Source organism: Cervus canadensis, chromosome 21 (genome assembly GCF_019320065.1).
Source record: "Cervus canadensis isolate Bull #8, Minnesota chromosome 21, ASM1932006v1, whole genome shotgun sequence".
NCBI classification, from domain to species: domain Eukaryota; kingdom Metazoa; phylum Chordata; class Mammalia; order Artiodactyla; family Cervidae; genus Cervus; species Cervus canadensis.
The window spans coordinates 31,060,132-31,074,789 of NC_057406.1; the positions used below are offsets into that span (position 1 = coordinate 31,060,132).

Below are 14,658 nucleotides of genomic sequence, written 5' to 3' on the forward strand. Positions count from 1 at the left end.
AACCCACACCAGTATTCTTGCCTGGGAAATTCCATGGACAGAGGAGCCTGGTGGGGTACAGTCCATGGGGGTCACAAAGACTTGGAGGTAACTGAGTGACTAAACACACACAGGAGGTGAGGAAGTGGGGCAGTGAGTTCAGCAAATATAACAAAGGATTGGATAAATTGTGTAGCTTAAGCTTTGGAGTAACAATAGAGAATGAGAAGTGTCCTATAAGTCCTGTCACTGGCCTCAATATTTCCAAAAGGTTAAGTCCCAGTACGTTTGTCTAAAAGGATGTTTCTGAGGGGATTTACATACAAGAAACAGCAGCAACTCTTTCGGCATCAAGTCACGTCAGCCTTTCCGGAAGCAGCCATTTCTGGCATGGCTGACTGTACCTCACATGTGACCCACACTGAGCAAACGGCCTGTCAGCAGACAGAAAACCTGCCTAGTTATAGAAACTCTAGCTTTCCTAGAATTCAGTCTGTGCCTCTGTTAAGTATCCAAATGTTGAGACCAAAATGGAAATACCTTGTGGTCTCAAAAGGTAAAACAAAAACAGCCAGTATTATGTTCTAAACATTAGTAATAAGGTATATGCACAAACCAAAAGGAAATCAACCCTGAATATTCATTGGAAGGACTGTTGCTGAACCTCTAATACTTTGGCCATCTGATAGGAAGAGCTGACTCATGGGAAAAGACCCTGATGCTGGGGAAAATTGAAGGCAAAAAGAGAAGGGGAGCGCAGAGGTCCAGACAGCTAGCAGAGAGCATCACTGACTCAGCTGACATAATTTGAGCAAACTCCAGAATGTAGTGGAGGATAGGAGCCAGGCATGCAGCAGTCCATGGGGTCGCAGAGAGTTAAACATGACTTCGTGATCGAACAAGAGCAATACTCGCAGGATATGACATAAAACAGGTACTCAACCAGTGAGTTACATTAGTAACCCCCTGCCCAGAAAGAACTCAGAAACATATTCAGCAATCACAAAACAGCTGTTGAATGGATGGATGAAACTATGAACAAGTCAGTCGATTCCAAGTACCTGTCTATTTTTCCAGAATGAGCTTAGGTATTATCCTCTTGGGGAAGCCACCTTCATCCCAAGCTACACATGTTTTCTCACTCAACAGTGCAGGTTTCCTACCAACAACAATGAAAGTGGCACAATTACAAATGTATTTCCCCTCCAAATGAAGAACAGACATATAACAAATGATTGCTGACTAAAGAAATGAAGATGATCATATGGAAAGTGATTTCTGACCACTGACAATACTACAAAGAGGCAAAAAAACAGATTTAGGAATATTCCAGTTTATAAAACCTTTTATTTAAAAAATAAAATTATAAACAAAATACAGAAAAATATTGACACCTGTGATAACAAGGAAATGACTCCTAATCTTTAGGGCAGTTGTTATCCTGGAAGAGCAAAATCATGAGTTTCATAAAGAAATTTTATTGTCCAAAGGAGGAATGTACTTTTAAAGGTTCATTTGTAATATGTATTTGGCATTGACAAAAAAAAAAAAAAGTATTTCTATCTATACATTCAACATTCTGGAGCATATTTACATTCAAGTTACATTTCCAAATTCTATGCCAAATACAGTCTACCTCACCACCCCAAACCCCTAATAAGATAGTACTAAAATTCTGTTTATTTGGTAGGAGCTCAGTATGACTTTATTAGAAAATAATTTTATGTTCCAACTAGATCACATTTTAACTACTTCAACAAAATTCACTGGCCTGTTCTTCCCAGTTGAAGCCAAGCCCCTTCCAGAAAAATTAAACACAAACTGAAACTTGGGTAAAAATGAAGTTATATAGTAATTTTTTTCCTCCTTCCTTAGAGATATTATTAAGCTTCCAATGAAAGGACACTGGCTCTGATAAACAGATTATACTCTTGTAGCAATTAGGATACAAGTCATAGAAGTTTAACTTCTTTTTCAAAGATGGCTAAAGCACTTTTCCCTTTTAGTAGTTACCAAATTCCTCATCAAAATAACACATTAATAAACTCACAGTTTTCTGAAAACTTTTCTCCATTTTCCCCATACATTCCTCAAATCAGATCACTTATTAACAATTTGTTAATTTCTTAATTTTTATAAATTACACCAGGATAGCTAGCCTAATTTCCTGATAATTTAAATTACGATTTTATTAAAATCAACATAAATTATAAATAGCTTGCATCTTTGCTACAGTTCTCAGAGAAATTTATCTGAACTTCCTGGGGAGTCGAGCCTCTATGAGGCCTGTCTGTCTAGCTTTGGTAAAAAAAAAAAAAAAGTCAAGATTTGAAAATTCTCATGCCTCCAAGTGATCCCATTCAAATCAAACATCCTCATATGGGATCGATTCTTTCTTCATTCTCTCATAATAAGTTCATTTTTTACGTCTAGTACGATAAATGAAAGACAAAGGAGACTGATGAATGTCATTTAGTTGCGCTCTTTCTTTCTAATTGACTTCAGGTTGTGACTTCTCCTCCAGGACATGAGGGCTGGCAACTGGCAGCAGGCTGCTGAGTAGACACCACTTCTAATTCAGATTCGCGAACAAAAACCACTGCATCACCACTGACATTTATAAGACACTGTGCCTAAAAGAATAACAGGACATTTCAGTCACATTTCAGTAACACACCCATACTCTCCCGTTACCCTGGGGGCAGCGTTGTAGAGCAGAAACAAGCATACAGTCCAAGAAAAAAATGAGCAAAGGATAAGAAGGCAATGCATAGGAAAGGAAACAAAAAAATTCATTAATATAGTTATTTAATTTTTTAAAGGACCATCTTTAACTGTTCTAAGTGAATTATTATGTTAACAAAGCTGCTAAGAGAAATCTGTTCTAAAATTTAACCTAAGCAACGCTCCCCTGTCCCCATTAACAGAATTATGTTACTTATTAGAATTAACAGTGTGACGCCATCAGGACGTCCTCTTCACCAGCAGGGCAGTCAGAAGTGGACAGCATCACAGCTCAAACCAGAGGGTGTCTTTAACTGTCCTCCATTAGCCATCACAGGATCCCAGAGACTACTCCCCAAGAAGGTGGTGGGAAAAGTAGTTTAGGAGCAAAACTTCCAGAGGTATTTCAGACTAATAACTTAGTCACTGGGGATGTGAAAACAGCACCTGACCTATGTATGACCAGTTACCAACATATTTACTAAAACATGTTTTCAGCCTCTGGAATCAAAGAGCTCTGAGGAGCAATTCTCTTTTCTGGAGGAGGGTGGGAGGTGAAAAGGCCATGGGGGAAATTCGTAGGGTCTCCGCATCAGAGGTTTTTGAGTCCACCTCACCTGGTTTTTGTTTGGATTCTCCATGAAGACACACTGCTTCATTATGTAGGAGACAACAGCGTTCCCTCCCAGCGCAGCCACATGTGCTCGCACCATTGCAAACACTTCAGCAATGAAGGCGTGCAGAAAACCGCTGACTCCACCTTCCTAAAGGACAATGCACAAGAAAACCAAACTATAGGCCTGTGTAAGTGAACGTACATAAAACATCAAAGAATACATGTGAAAACAATTTAAGTGATCTTACTATAATGGATGGCCATTTTAATTTCCTTCACCATGCGGATCTGTTCCATGAATGAAAAAACCTTTACCTAACACATGTCTACAACAGGGATTATTGTTGGTGTTCAGTCACTAAATTGTGTCATACTCCCAACAGGGACTACTATCTTCATTTTAGAGATGATGAAACTGAAGCTCACGTGACGCGCCCATGATGGAGGGGGAGCACAGAGCTGTGGACAGATGGCAGAGCAAGAGTTCTAATTGTTCGTCCATCGTCAACACCTCCCTCCATGAAACCGTTCCCGCCATCATTCAAATAAACTGATGGTAATATAAACAATGAGACTTCCCTGCTATCCATATCTCTCATTCTGTGAAAATGAACCATGTTCCAAGTCGCACGTCTTTTCAGTTTCTTGAAGGTTTGACACCTTTTCCAGCCTCGGGGTCATTGTACATGAAGGGTCCACACCCAATTTTCCACCAGGGTAACTCGTACTCACTTCTTCAGGTCCTGGTTTGCATGTGACTTCTTCAGAGAAATCTCCCCTATCAGACCTAAATTACGTTCTCCTGTTAATATTCTCTGAGAGCCCTTGTTGTATTTCTGTATATGACTTACTATTACTAAGAGCTATCTATTTACTCTATGATGATTATTTACTGTCCACTGAATTCCATCATGCCAGGACTGCATCTGCCATGCTTACAACTATATACACTAACACCTACTTCAACAGGTGCATGTATCCAGTGATCTATACATATTTGTCATGCAAAGAAATCCAACAGTTTGGGGAACTTTTGCAGTGTTCAAAACCAAACAAGACAGAAACCAAAGGCTAGCTAATAGCTTAAAATGCTTTACAATCTAAATTTTTCACAAATTGTACTGAAGGTTTTTTACAGTCTAGGAAGAAATGTCCAACTTTAAATTGGAAGGTAAGGGCAAAATTTAACACTGTTAGAAAAAGCATTTGTCTAGGTCACATTTTTCTGAAAAGTTACAGGATCCTACACAGAGTTTGTCATTAAGGAATTAAAGGAGTTGCTTCAGCCTGCCTCTGACTCAATCACAGTCCAAGACAGTCTTTTTTTCTACTTTTATCAGTTTTCCTCTTACATATCAAATCAAAACATTCTTAGAGTAACAGACACTACAGAGGGGTAAATTCTAATATTACATAATTGAAAGCAAATAACTCAACAAGGAATGAACAAATTTCAGATATTGTACTATATACAGGCTTCTCAGGCGGCACTAGTGGTCAAGAACCCCCTGCCAAGGCAGGAGACATGAGAGACGTGGGTTCAATCCCTGGGTCAGGAAGATCCCCTGTAGAGTATGGCAACCCACTCCAGTGTTCTTTCCTTGAGAATCTCATGTTCAGAGGAGCCTGGTGGGCAACAGTCCATAGGGTTGCAAACAGCCAGACACAACTGAAGCAACTTAGCCCACATGTATGCATACACTACATATTATACTATTAACTATACTATAGCTGATACTATAAACCTCTGTTGAAGGGAAATCTGTGAAGCAACATTTCAGGGAATGGTAGCTTCAGCAGTTGAAAAGACACTTTGGAAAGAAAATTTTATGGATTCAACAGTATAATATCCATGTGCAACTGGAAAAGGTTAATTCACCAGTCTATGCCAGCTTCTCAAACCCAAGTTTCTTTGTCAAACTTGAATGGATTTAAAAGTGTTGCCTACTTTAATTCTACATTAAAAGGTTTTTGAGACTATCTTCAGATAGTCTCTTTTCCATCTCAACACAATTAGAATATGGTTGTAAAAATAATGTTTCTTAAAGGAAACATCTAATTAATTAATCTGTCAGAAGTCACTCCCTCATTTACACAAAAACGGCTTGCGGTTACTCTGTACCAGGTACTATGCTAGGTGCAGAAGGGTGAGCCTGAGGTAAGCAGGCTGCTATTTCCAAGAAGGCATAGAAACACTGCTGGTGAAACAATGGGGGGAGGGGGGAACACGACTAAGTTGTATTTATAATTAACACACTTTTTAAAAATACAAACTTCTGCTAAAGTAAATTTTGAAGAGTTTATTGGGTTTCACGCTTAAATAAGTAAAAATTTTCCCTACTCACTATATTAATTTGCTTAGCAGCCCTGCTCAAGAAACATAAGACAGAAATATAATCTTTTCCTGAGTTTAAATTCCTCTGTAATGCAAGATATAATAGCCTGACTCTGCCTCTTAATTCTGACCTCATCAAGCAAGAGATTATAACTGCTGTTACTTAAAAAACAAAAACAAATTAAAGTTTAATGATACCCAGTGTGAGGCAAGAACGTGAACAAACATTTTCATGCACTGATGACTAGAGAAGGAACAAGCAGCCTCCTTCTCCTTTATCAGGAGAAAATAACAGAACTAAATGATATAAAAAAATCTCCAAAGACATCTATTCAGCATACAGTCCCCTACTATTTCTTAATGTGAACTCTTAAAAATTAATTGCCATTTAAATCCATCTCAAGCAAATACCTAGTGAGAAACTAAGCTATTCTTTCAGGGCTGTTTTAAACCTCTGTCAAACATGGATACATTTATTTTTCTTTAATTTACCATCCGGTAAGGATCTGTAACTTCTAATAACAAATGAATTTAAACCCAACACAACTCTTGCGATAATACTGAAAGTGAAAGTGAAGTCACTCAGTCATGTCCAACTCTTTGTGACCCTGTGGACTATAGCCTACCAGGCTCCTCTGTCCATGGAATTTTCCAGGCAAGAATACTGGAGTGGGTTGCCATTTCCTTCTCCAGGGCATCTTCCTGACCCAGGAATTGAACCCGGGTCTCCTGCATTGCTGGCAGACACTTTTACCATCTGAGCCTAATTAATCTACAGCCAATCCAGACAGGTTATGGAAAAAAGTGTGTGTATGTGTGTGCTACTTTTGGCAAAAAAACAAACAATTTGAAACATGTTTGGTTGTGATACTAATACTTTCAACCACAGAAAATTCACAAACACAATGAAATAACAACTATAAATTTACCTCACGTAGAGAAGTGGTTTCCCGAATAAAAAACATGTTAATTATCCCAAGATATTTTGTTATTTTTGCTCCAGGAATGAAAGAAAGAGGTGTCATCTTAACAACCCCAACAGTAGAATTTGCACAAGGTGGAGTGGAACGATTCCGGAAGTTTCCTTCACCCATTGGACTTGCTTTTTCAACTGTCACTGCTAAAATTGGAAAAAGAAGAGAAAGCATCAAGATCACATGTTGGTGACTCAATGATTCCCTACTGTTTCCAAATAAGTGGTGACAACATTCAGCTGTCTGTGAGGCTAAGCCATGTCATGAAAGAAAAGAAATTATCATGCACTGCATGCAATTACAAATAGAGAGAGAGAAAGAAAAACGTAAGAGGAAATGCTGGAATGGAATCTTTGGGAAGAAAAAATGGCATTCCTGCAAAAGAAAATGTCGATGCGGTGCAGCTACACACACAATGATCGTTATAAAGTGAAGACAAAGAAAAAGCGGTAGAGCATTAAAAATTATCTGCTGTAGGAACAAATTATTACAAGAGTGTGAAAGTTGTTAAATTTCCCAGTGCAGTTTTTTCCATCTTTTTTTCAGACGACTTCATCATTGTCAACTTGTAGATAAACCTTATCTTAACTAGTTGTAGCAGGTTTCTTTTCCAAACTTTCTCGACCAAAGTTGTAATTTAAAAAATTTAGCAAATGACCTTGGCTGTCTACAGGTTAATTGTTCATAAAATAACAAATACCTACTGCTTATCAAATAACTACCATGAACCAGACACACACACACACACACACGTGTGTCTGTGTATAATTTTCACAACAACCCAGTGACATAGGTGTTATCGTCCCCATTTAACACATGAGGAAACTAAGGCTCACAAAACTTAAATAACTTGCCAAGGTCACACAGCTGTTAAAATGGCACTTCTAGGATTCAAAACCAGACCTGGTTGGTTCCACAGCCTGTAAGCTTCCCCCTAAACACAGTTCCTTCCCTCTAATGTGAACTCTTTCACTCAAATACATTTACCTCAAAGTTTACCAAAACACACGGAGTATAGATTTAAAAAAAAAAAAAATCTAAGTCCTGATGCTGAGTCTAGCAGTAAGATAAGAGTTGGCCGCTTTCTCTCTGAAGATACCTTCTATTCTCACGCTAGACATCACTCTTAGTAATCTGACAGATGCCATATACTACTGAGTACCTTGGGCCCTGCAAGAGGGTCTCTTCAATAAAAGCTCATTAATTTCCTTCCACTATGTGACATAATATCTATTTATATACTTCTAAGAATACCTTCACCAAAATAAAATACTAAAAACACAACCCTGCAGCTACAATTTAAACATCTAAAGGCCCTTCAAAAGCTTTTGCTAAATGATTATTAGCATCTGCAGCTTTCACACTCCAACACATGACTGATTGGCAATGTTATTACTGAGTAGTCAGGGCCAGCCTTCACCACTGGGAAATCAGGGATATGCTTCTCAAATCACAACGTGGTAGAAACATCCGCCTACTTGTCTTAATTGATCCGCGCCTTATGGTCTGAGCTTTCAGTTTAATGAGCTCTATCCAGCTGCTGCATCTGTCTGCAAAGGAACTGTAATCAACTGACGTTGCTGAAAACACAGACAGAAAACAAAAGAAAAAAACAAAGAAAAAATATGGATGACGTCTCATACTCGTCACAACACTCCTCTCGATGATGTAATTTAACTGTCACTTAGGGGGAAAGGTGGTCCTTTTCAAGTCAGGTGAGAGAGATAGTAAAGAGTCAAGCTTTAGACACCGATTTGTCCAAAACCAAGTTGTTGGTTGGCTGAGCATCTCTGGTGATGTCAGAGCTGTGTGGTCTCTTAGGGGGAACAGAAGTGGGTGGGTCTACCAAGATCAAGGAAAGGGTCACATGCTACGTTTTAACTAACTTCCTTTCCTTTCTTTTTATTTCACACTTTTTAGCTGTTTATACTTAGGACTTTAATTTATAATCAGAACTTTGTGAATATTCCTTGCCCTATTTTTGCCCTGAAATAAAAAAAAAAAAAAAAGAATGAGAATCAAATGTTAAAGAATACATGAAAAAAAATCACTAGTTAACTTATTTTTTGCAAAATATCTTCTTTCTACCAGTAGTAACAAGAAAGCCAAAGGGTCATTTTTATCAATATTCTATTTCCACATCTGATTTTGGCAACAAAGCTTCTATTAACATGGAGTGAGGATCAAGTGTAAGCCCAACAAGTTCTCCTTTTCAAAAGAATATCTTTTACTACTGTTGAGCTAAAAAATAATATTAAAAAGCTAAAGTCTTATCTTTAGAAACTGGAACATTATTAAAATGCTAGACGGCATAAATATTACTTCAATTATACAATCTAACTACAATAAAGCCACATTCTGGTGTCTATTCCATTGTCCAGTGCATTTCTTCAATGTCCGTATGCTTATGCACCACCACACTAGAATTTCACACCTTTGGTGACTATTTGCTTAATTAGACAAACTCACCTCTCTGTGCAGCTGGGATACCTGAGTTAGAACTTGCACTCTCCAGGTGTTCTAGTAAGACAATATGAACAACATTAGCTTGGATGCTAAGTACAAGCCAGTATCTCTTTGCTCTTGGTTAATACTCTCTAAAAGCTAGATGAATAGGAGAAAATTTTTATGGCCTCATTATAAAAGCAAACCAAATAGAAGTACTTAGGTTTAAAATGGCAGTTTCTATTGATATATGAAAACTAGCTCAGTTAACAAACACCATGCCAAGAAAGATTACTTGTTATTATAACACAAAGAAAGTTCCAGAACACTCTACATGTTAGAAAACATCAACACAGGAACAAATGTTAGTGGGAGGGAAGCAGGATGTGGCAAACCTGAACAGAGAAAAGGGTCAATGTACTGGGAAGAAAATCTGAAATGAAACTGGGAAGGTAAATGTGGGGGAAAAGCCAGTAAGATTAAGAGCTACAGACAAAGCAATGACCTGTGTCTCAGAGATAAACACACACTATACATTAGTCCCGCCCCACCCACCTCACCACTAATCCCCTCTTTCAAAGCTTTCACTTTCAATAGTTTCCTCTGAAACTGTCAAGACTTTATGGAACTAAAAGGTGACTACTTTTCACAGAAATAACTAGGAATCCCAAACTAAAACCTCCTTTCTAGTAAGCTCACAAAAGCAACATCTTGAATTCTTCCTGAAAGTTTATATTTTTATCATAGATATTTAAGGAACTGTACAAATTCAAACAGCACTACATTAAAAAAAAAAAAAAAACCATCATATATTTCTAATTTTCAGGCTCTACCCACACTAGCATATTTGAATTTTTGTTTCTAAGAATTTCATAACTATGGATACAGTATTGCCAAGATAGAAATAACTCATAAAACACTAAGAATAATTTGGGTCAGCCAGTTTTTTTAAATTATAAACTAAATAAGTAAATATATAATATTTTTGTCTCTGCATCGTATGTTGATTTTGGGGGTAATATTCTTAAATTTGTAAAAGGTGTCCTTTTAAAAAATCAAGATTTATACAGAATGTTTCTGCCAACTGGGAAGCAATGACGTATCTCCCATCCCCACTCCACCTCTTTTTTCTAAGGCTAGTGACCACGAGCTAACACTGGAGAGAGTACAGTGGTCAACATTCCTCTGTATCTGTATTATGATACAGAGCTGTCCAATAAAAGGGGTCACGAGAAGTTCCCAAAATGATTTGTGAGGGGATCACACTGGGTGTGCCCTGACCATCATGAAGTTCTCGAGGGAGTGTGCTCCTGATTCGGGATCCTAAGGGGTACTGAAAGCCCAGAAGGAAGACCGAACAGAACTGACACTCAATTTCTAGCAACCGCTGATCCAGTGCAGAGGCTGGGAAAGTAAACGGCCCGCCCCAGGCTCACACATCCCAGGAGAGTTCCAGGACTCTCAGAGGTCCTGGGCAGTACAGCCTCACTGAGTATAGACACAGAAAATACAGTCAGCATTAGAGACCCTAGTTTTATCGTGTGGGGATGCGAAGAAGGGAGAGGAAGCTAAAAGAAAACATGAAAATGACTAAAATTATCCTCTATACCTTCATATTATCTTGGCAATATGGAATTCCCTGGTAGCAACTGTATATGAAATGTCCACAAAAAGAGCTTATACATGTAGAATCTGCTCCCATCTTCAAATATGTCAAGTGTTAAAAAGTAAAGGTATACAATCATCTGTAGAATATCTGTGCTTTAAAAAAAAAAAAAGGATAAATAGAACATCTTTGCAAAGAGAGATAATATAGATGTTAAGAGCATTTGCCTCTTGGGAAGGAAAATGAAGGGAGAAAGGAGCTTTATTTTGGACAATGTGGTCTTTTTGTAGGATTTGAATTTTTTGTCACGTACACTTACTACTTTCCCCAAAAAATTTTACAAAAGGTGGAGGAGAGAAACAAGAGAGGAAAAACATTTATTCCCAGCCTTCAAGTGTGAATGTGTCTGAATTAAAATCTGAAAAGAACACAGTTTTTAAATTGGAGACATGGAGGGAAAGAATGAGTCAGGAGACTTTGGACCTCGCTGAAGGAGAGCAGGTTCACCTTCCGCCATGTTTGCCAGGAGGCTCATTTTTCCTATCAGAGAAAAGACCCAAGAGAAGCCAGTCCTGGCAGCAGCTGGACTTTGGCACTTTGGACTAGTCTGAACACCTCAAACATCTAATGACCTCAGGCTCTCTGCTTCCTTCTGATTACAGCTTGGCTTCCCAGGTAACAGCCTTTTCAAAAGAGAAGGAAGCGTAGACATTAGCTGTCTGGCTCACTGACAAAGCAGAAGTTCTGGTTGTCTGTGTTAGTCGCTCAGTAGTGTCTGACTCTTTGTGACCCCATGGACTGTAGCCCACCACGCTCCTCTGTCCATGGGATTCTCTAAGGCAAGAAAACTGCAATAGGTTGCCATTTCCTCCTCAGGGGATCTTCCCGACCCAGGGGTCGAACCCGCATCTCCTGTTTCCTGCACTGCAGGCAGCTTCTCTACTGCTGAGCCTCGGGGAAGCCCCATTCAATCTCTAAGCCAGTACTAAAAAAAAAGACAACAGATTTCATACTCAGAAGTAGAAATCTTTTTAAATGTCCTTGAGGCTTTGCTGGGGAGCCAATGCTCAGTTCTGGCCATTTGTACAACTCTGTGGAAGACTTTGAGACAAATGCTTCGTATGTCAGGTCCCCAGTGAAGCTGCAAAAAGAGTCTAAATCAAGCCACACAGCAACCCAGTTCTCTTACCATTTCCTTGCTCACTGAATACAATTTTGCCTTTCAAAAAATCTACTAAGTGATTGTGATAATCCCTCAAAAAGAAAAAAAATGCTGGGAAGTTAAGGAGGCAAACAGAACAAATAAATACACTATTTTCTTAGTATACTCTAGTGACTTTTAACAGGCCTTACCAGAGTGGGGAGGGGGATTAACCTAGATTAAAGTGGTTTAGTGGAAATGAGCATACAGATGAAAAACAGAAAGGAAATCTAGCAAGAACTCTTCCTCCTTCAATTATACACCCGCCAGTGCTTCTGAAGTTTGAGACGCTTCCATTCTCCTAAACAATCTGTCACACCAAGGACAAACGGATGTACTAGCCATGATAAAGTCTTACACTGACTACTCTTCTAACAACTTACTTTCTATCATTAAAATTTACAGATCATCTTTGCTCTGAATAATTAAAAAACTCTTTGAGACAGTCTTTTCCTGTCACCCTAAGAAAATTACTAAAACTGAAAAAAATTCTTGCAAACTCTGAAATGATTCTCTGGCAGATAAAACTATATGCAATCTGGAGTCTCTAAACTATATTGCCTTATTTTCCTATTTAAACATTCTCAGTTTTAAACTATGATGATCAAAACTTGGTTTTATGTTCCTTTAGGCATTTCCATCAGTCTATAATGAACTGATCAGTATCTGGCTTAATGATTGAGCGAAACAAATGATGTATGTAACCATTCAGTATATACCTGGACCCTAATGGTCTTCAAATATTGGTGGTCTGATAATGAAATTAACATATTACAGTTAAAAATTATTAAAGCATGGAGAAAAATGTAAGTTGTTTGGATCTGGATATTTCACTAGGGGAAAAAAGTTCAACTAGAATACACAGATAATACATACAATAGATGACAAAGACAATTAGTTGCCCTATTTGAATCATTAAAACTTCCAATTAAAGGTGTACAATATCCTAACCCACTTGCTTTTCTTCTTCAGTCCCCATCATTCACTCCTCTCACTACCATCCTTTATCTTTTTTCCCCAAATAATCCTGGTTTTTGGTCAGTAGCCCAATTCAACTTTCTTTGCTTTTCACCCCCTCCTTCCCTGACTCGCTTTTACTGCCCTCGAGCTGCCCTGAAGAAGCTAAGATTCTTTATCTCTACCTCTTCATCAACTCTTTGCTTCCTTCACACTTCTTACGTGCAGTTTTCACATTTTCCACTCCTTATAGAGTTTCTGTTAATTCTCTTTCCCTCTGTATTTTTCTCCCTTCAGAATCCCCTACTGATTGCCGTGGCCACCAACAAGGAAAATTTAGCATTTTCAATAGTTGCTACCATGTGGTCATGTGTGCTTAGCCTCTCAGTCACGTCCAACCCTGTAGCCTGCACGGCACTTCTGTCCACAGGATTCTCCAGGCAAGAATTCTGGAGTGGGATGCCATGCCCTCCTCCAGGGGATCTTCCCAACCCAGGGATCAAACCCAGGTTTACCGCATGGCAGGCAGATTCTTTACCATCTGAGCCACCAGGGAAGCCCAAGAATACTGGAGTGGGTAGCCTCTCCCTTCTCCAGGGGATCTTCCTGACCCAGGACTTGAACCGGGGTCTCCTGCATTGTAGGTAGATTCTTTACTAGCTGAGCTACCAGGGAAACCCACCACCATTTGGTCATAGTGACAAAATATATCTTAAAAAATAGAAAAAACAGACATGCAATGAACAGTTAATATAAAAAAAATTTTAGTTAATATAAAGAATTATGTATACTTGTAAGAATTCAGAACCATTAGTTGGCAGGAAAAACTAAAAGCTAATTTCTGTAATTCTTATAGATTTATATTTCTAATAACCAGTTTAAAATAATTTAAAGCAAGTCATTTAAGTTTAAAAAATTAAACTATATTTTAAAATCAAATTTGGTTTAACAAAAAAGTAAACTCTGACAGCCTATTGTAAAAATAAAGGAAAAAGGTTCCAATGTGGATACCTAATTATGGAGTACAATGCATTGAGGGGTGTAAGATTTCTTTTTAACTGAAATCCAGAATGTGACCTATGTTTTGTCACATTAGTCAGCAACTGCTCAATGAAAAGAGAACTCCTCGCAGCCTCTAGTTAATGCCACTGAACATGAGGATACCACCCCAGCATAAAGCCAAGTGACAGCAGAAACAACTGTGGGGGGTGGGGAGTAATAAAAAAAATGTTTCCTCTATACAGTTTCATCCAACAGTATACAAACACTAAAGGTGACTTAAGTAAACCCTTTCACAGCCTTAAATTCTCAGAATTTTAATGAAAACCATTATCCTATTACAGATTAGATTTACAAAGTATTTGATATCTATTCATATATATATATATATATATAGTGGTATATGATTCACACACATTTGTCTAACATAAGTTCTTAAAGTCCCACAATATGGCATCTAATATCTCAAGATTCAGGCCTTTAAATGTGTATCTACTAAAGCAATATGCTAATCTTTTAAGTAAAAAAATTATACACATAAAATTGTTGAGATTACTGTTCATGAGAAATATCTTACTGATTTTTAAACATCTTTTACCCTGATTACATTTACTCAGATTCTCTATTTTTACTATATTTGCTCAATCTTTGTTCACTTTCACTTCATAAAATATATATGATTTTTAAATTCTCTTAAAAACCATTTCAGAATGAAGTGACATATTAAAAAAATTGATATATAGATATTAATAAAGAGGGAAAATATTATGAAAGTGCCATAAAAAATTTCCTATTGTTATCTTTTCTCTTATAACACAGCTT

The 14,658-nt window shown here is 37.9% G+C and overlaps 1 protein-coding gene across 17 annotated transcripts in view; it reads right to left on the reverse strand.

Annotated features, from left to right (window-relative positions):
• Positions 1 to 1,306: 1,306 nt before the first annotated feature.
• The window catches only part of C2CD5 (C2 calcium dependent domain containing 5), an 87,166-nt gene continuing 73,814 nt past the window's right edge, over positions 1,307 to 14,658 (reverse strand). For 8 of the 17 annotated variants that reach the window (XM_043440130.1, XM_043440128.1, XM_043440127.1 and 5 more), the window contains 5 exons: positions 9,098 to 9,148; positions 8,107 to 8,208; positions 6,584 to 6,774; positions 3,321 to 3,467; positions 1,307 to 2,612 (listed from right to left, as the gene is read on the reverse strand). In XM_043440130.1, the coding sequence (XP_043296065.1) occupies positions 2,481 to 2,612; positions 3,321 to 3,467; positions 6,584 to 6,774; positions 8,107 to 8,208; positions 9,098 to 9,148 (623 nt within the window). In that variant the 3' untranslated portion in view covers positions 1,307 to 2,480. The remainder of the gene's footprint in view (positions 2,613 to 3,320; positions 3,468 to 6,583; positions 6,775 to 8,106; positions 8,209 to 9,097; positions 9,149 to 14,658) is intronic. The other 9 variants (XM_043440133.1, XM_043440129.1, XM_043440126.1 and 6 more) reach the window with 3 other exon arrangements.